This window comes from Fragaria vesca, unplaced genomic scaffold (genome assembly GCF_000184155.1).
Source record: "Fragaria vesca subsp. vesca unplaced genomic scaffold, FraVesHawaii_1.0 scf0513160_u, whole genome shotgun sequence".
Lineage (NCBI taxonomy): Eukaryota > Viridiplantae > Streptophyta > Magnoliopsida > Rosales > Rosaceae > Fragaria > Fragaria vesca.
Window position 1 is genome coordinate 918,914 of NW_004443448.1, and position 3,952 is coordinate 922,865.

Sequence of the window (3,952 nt, forward strand, 5' to 3'; positions counted from 1 at the left end):
TCGGGATCCCGATCCCGTCCCGATCCCGATCGGGACGTACGGGACAGATTTTTAAAACACCTTCCCGTCCCGTCCCGTCCCGTTCTTTATTTTCCGGACGGGACGGGATTCACCAAATCCCGGCCCGTCCCGTCCCGTGCCCAGCCCTACTTAAAAGTCACTAGCTCCGATCCGCAATCACCAACCGACCCTGATGATGGGACGCGTTCTCTTTGCCATCAAAGATTACAAACCACCATTCTGGGATCGGATATCGATTCAGATGAATGAAACCCAATTCGTCCTAGTAGCAGAGCATGCAAGTCATTGCCTGTATTTATTTTACTATATTTATCTATATTATTAAAAAATGAGGCGTTCCTTTTGTGTCCTCTGTGAAACTTTTTTTTGAATTATTCAAAAAACTAAGGTAATTGAAAATTCTCAAAAAAAATATAATATAAGTTACTATAGGTATAACCGTAAAACACCAATAGAATTTTAAAGAGAAAAAAAGAGCGTTGTATAAGATAATCAGATTCATTCCACTTTAAGTGAAGCAGTTCAAGTTAAATTTCTCTCATTTTGTAAACCCACATGCAACTGCAATTGTTAAAAGGTAGTATTAATAAAACCAGAAGGGTTTTGCAATGGTTAAATTTTTGAAGTACCAAAGTTGTCCTTGATTTATTAAACACTAAAAAACTTGAATTTAATGTCTAAAGGTTTAAATTGTATTTTCAAATATATAAAACAGAAAAAGCAAAAAAATAAAGCAGAGAAAAACGTGTGGAGAAGATTTTGAAAAATGCCAACTGCACAAGTAGTTAATTGTAGGGGTGGGCATATTGAACCTGGAATGCAGTTAACCGCCCGATCTGCACCGAATAATCCAATGCAGTCACCGAATTGAAGCAAAGCGGCATTGTTTTAGGTGCAAGCCGCACCGACCCGCTTAGATCCGGTGCAGCAGCGGGTTAGGCATTCAAACCGCCCGATTCTTAAGCCACCGACCCGCATTATTTAAGTTATGTATATATAGCTATATATATATAAGTCCACTGAAAGTTCTTTAACCCCATTGATATATATATATATATATATATATATTTATTCTATACAGGCCGGATGTGGAGCGGACGTCTGCACCGGCCTTAAAGTGCGGACGTCCATCCGTTCTCCACCCTCCGGCGCCGGCGACGGCACGCCTCCACCCCAGAAGACTCCAACAGCGTCCCCGACCACTTTCCTTCCCCGGCGAGTCCATTCTTTTCCGGTTTTCCGGCGAGATCACCTAAAACTTCAAACAAAGTCAATCTCGCCGGAAACTAGAAAAAAACGAACTCGCCGGGGAGGGGAAGTGGTCGGGGACGCTGCTAGAGTCTTCTGGGGTGGAGGCGCGCCGTCGCCGGCGCCGGAGGGTAAAGAACGGACGGACGTCCGCAGTTTAAGCCGAATGCGGACGTCCGCTTCATATCCTTTCTATTATTCTATACATGTAAGTATATATATATAGAACGTAAGAAATTAACCCACTAACTATCTAACCATAGCCGCAAAGCAAACATATCCTCTCATCTTTAGAGACTCGAAGTCTCAAACCATAGAAGCTCTCTCACCCTCTCGAACCATCGATCAAAGCGCACTCACTCTCTCGCAACTCTCAAAGAGAGGCAAACCCCCTCACTCTCATTCCACCATCACCATTCTCGCCGCTCTCTCAGTTGCATTTCTCTTTGCTAATTTCTTCTTCTTCTCTTTTAATTTTCTGCTCTTTTCTCTTCACGTTTTCATTTTCATCTCTGGTAGCTCGTTGTTTTGGGTAATTAACCAACCACACCAGACTGCATCGAAAATGCAGTCCTTGCTTATTAAAAAGCAGTTACAGTCGGCAAAATTCAACCACCGAAAATGCGGTTTGCACTACGGTTTTGGTCTTAAACCGAGCTGCACCGCACCGCGCCCAGTCCTAGTTAATTGAAGTTATAGTTTGACAAAAAATAAACAAAAATCAAACCATTTATATAAAACAAGGGCGGTGCTATTAACACATCATTTTTTGCTGTTAACACACTTCTTATATGGTGAGAACTAATCATCAATCAAATTTAAGTGACAAGTTTGTAAATAAAATAAAACTATGTGCATAGGAAAATAGATGAATTGTGTTAATAACAAAAATAAATGTATTAATAGCAATACTCTAAAACAAAACAAGAAGGCAGATTGACACGCCTGGTAAGATGCTAGTATCAATAATGTAAATGCAATTTTGTATTTATTTTACTATGCAATAATGCAATTTTGTAAGCTATACTGTTCTGAATCAATGTACGGGTGCCCACCCTGGGCAACCTGATAAGTAACATGTATGCAGCATGCTGTGACTGTTTTTAAGATCGATCATTTGTAACCTTTCAAATAAACGAGTCACATGGTTCTACAAAAATTAAAACGATATGTACCACTCATATACTCTTTGGCATTTCTTACAGTACTATTCTCTGCCTGTCAAATACAGTTTGGCATATACTGATTAGTGATTACAGATATACCATTCAAATCGAGATCCATTATAGCAGTTTAGTTTTGACAATCATAGTGTTTCATGAGTCTGCAAGCTAGTTAATTAGAGAGAAAAGATATGGATCTTTTGAGTTGCATTATATGTTGATGTAGGACGGATGGCCGAAGAAATCGAGGAACAAATTGATCGTTGCAGGTCCAAACCGGTTTGCTGCAGATTTGGTGTTCGGTGTCCGAATGACTATTAATATACCTTTCTGGAAGCGGAACGGCCCAATGAACAAGACATATGGCTTTGCCATGACGTATGGGCTTTTTCGGCCATCCGAGTTTGTTTCGGACCTCAAATCAGCGTTTTATTAGTTTTTAGGATTTTATGTTTCCTAGTTCTTTTTGGATTGTGTTTTGATTCAATCCTTGGGCTTTTAGGTTTGGTTGTTAGTCGCCCTAGGGTTTTGTTTTCCATATATAAGCACCCTTTTGGGTAGCTGAGAGGCAGTTTATCAATTATAATTCAGAATTTAAGAGTTTTACTCTTAGTCCCTGGCGCGCTCCAGGTTTTGGTCCTATAGAGTTCTTCGCTTGAAGACTCTCCACATATTAGGGTTTAACGCTGGTTAGCCCCCATACTCCTGCTGCGTCAAGTGGTATCTGGAGCCAGACGTTCCTGTCTCTTTTATCCTTGATCATGGGTGACACACCGATTACTAGAGCAGACCTAGAAGGTATCCTAGAAGGTGTTACTGCGAATTTTACCGCAGCCCTTGCTACGTTGACTAGTCAGGTGAACGAATTGAAGACTGATAATAACAATAGGAAGCGTGGAGAAGGCAGAGCTATTCCTCAACATATGGTTCCACGAGGGAGAGGAACCACAATTGCTAGCAGCTCTGAGTCTGATTCAGAAGATGAAGTTGTTGATCTGGCGCAATTAGGGCAAGATGATAAGGATTTCAGGATGAAGGTTGATATCCCTTTCTTTAATGGGATGATGAACGTGGAGGAATTTCTAGATTGGCAGATTGAAGTGGACAGATTCATAGAGCATATGAATGTCGCGGAACATAAGCAAGTGAAGTTGGTGGCAGCTCGTCTCAAGAGCACTGCGGCAGTTTGGTGGGATAAGTTGGTATTGACGAGATTGAGATAGAGAAAAAAACCCGTCAAGAATTGGCGGAGGATGAAACTGTTGATGACAGAACGATTCCTGCCAGAGGACTATGAACAGATTCTTTACAGGATGTACCTAGATTGTGTTCAAGGGGCGAAGACCGTAACAGAGTATACCGCTGAGTTTGTGCGTCTTTCTGAGCGCAATGACTTAGGCGAATCTGAAGGGCAGAAGGTTGCTCGGTACATTAGTGGGTTGAGACCTTCCATACAAGAGAAGATTGGCTTACAAACTATGTGGTCTGTGACTGAGGCTGCAAGTTTGGCGATAAAGGCG

At 41.5% G+C, this 3,952-nt stretch overlaps 1 protein-coding gene across 1 annotated transcript in view; it reads left to right on the plus strand.

The window, feature by feature from the left end:
- Window positions 1-3,193: 3,193 nt before the first annotated feature.
- The window catches only part of LOC101300023 (geraniol 8-hydroxylase-like), a 7,181-nt gene continuing 6,422 nt past the window's right edge, over window positions 3,194-3,952 (plus strand). The window contains exons 1-2 of the mRNA XM_004310157.1: window positions 3,194-3,634; window positions 3,734-3,858. Coding sequence (XP_004310205.1) covers window positions 3,194-3,634; window positions 3,734-3,858 — 566 coding nt within the window. The remainder of the gene's footprint in view (window positions 3,635-3,733; window positions 3,859-3,952) is intronic.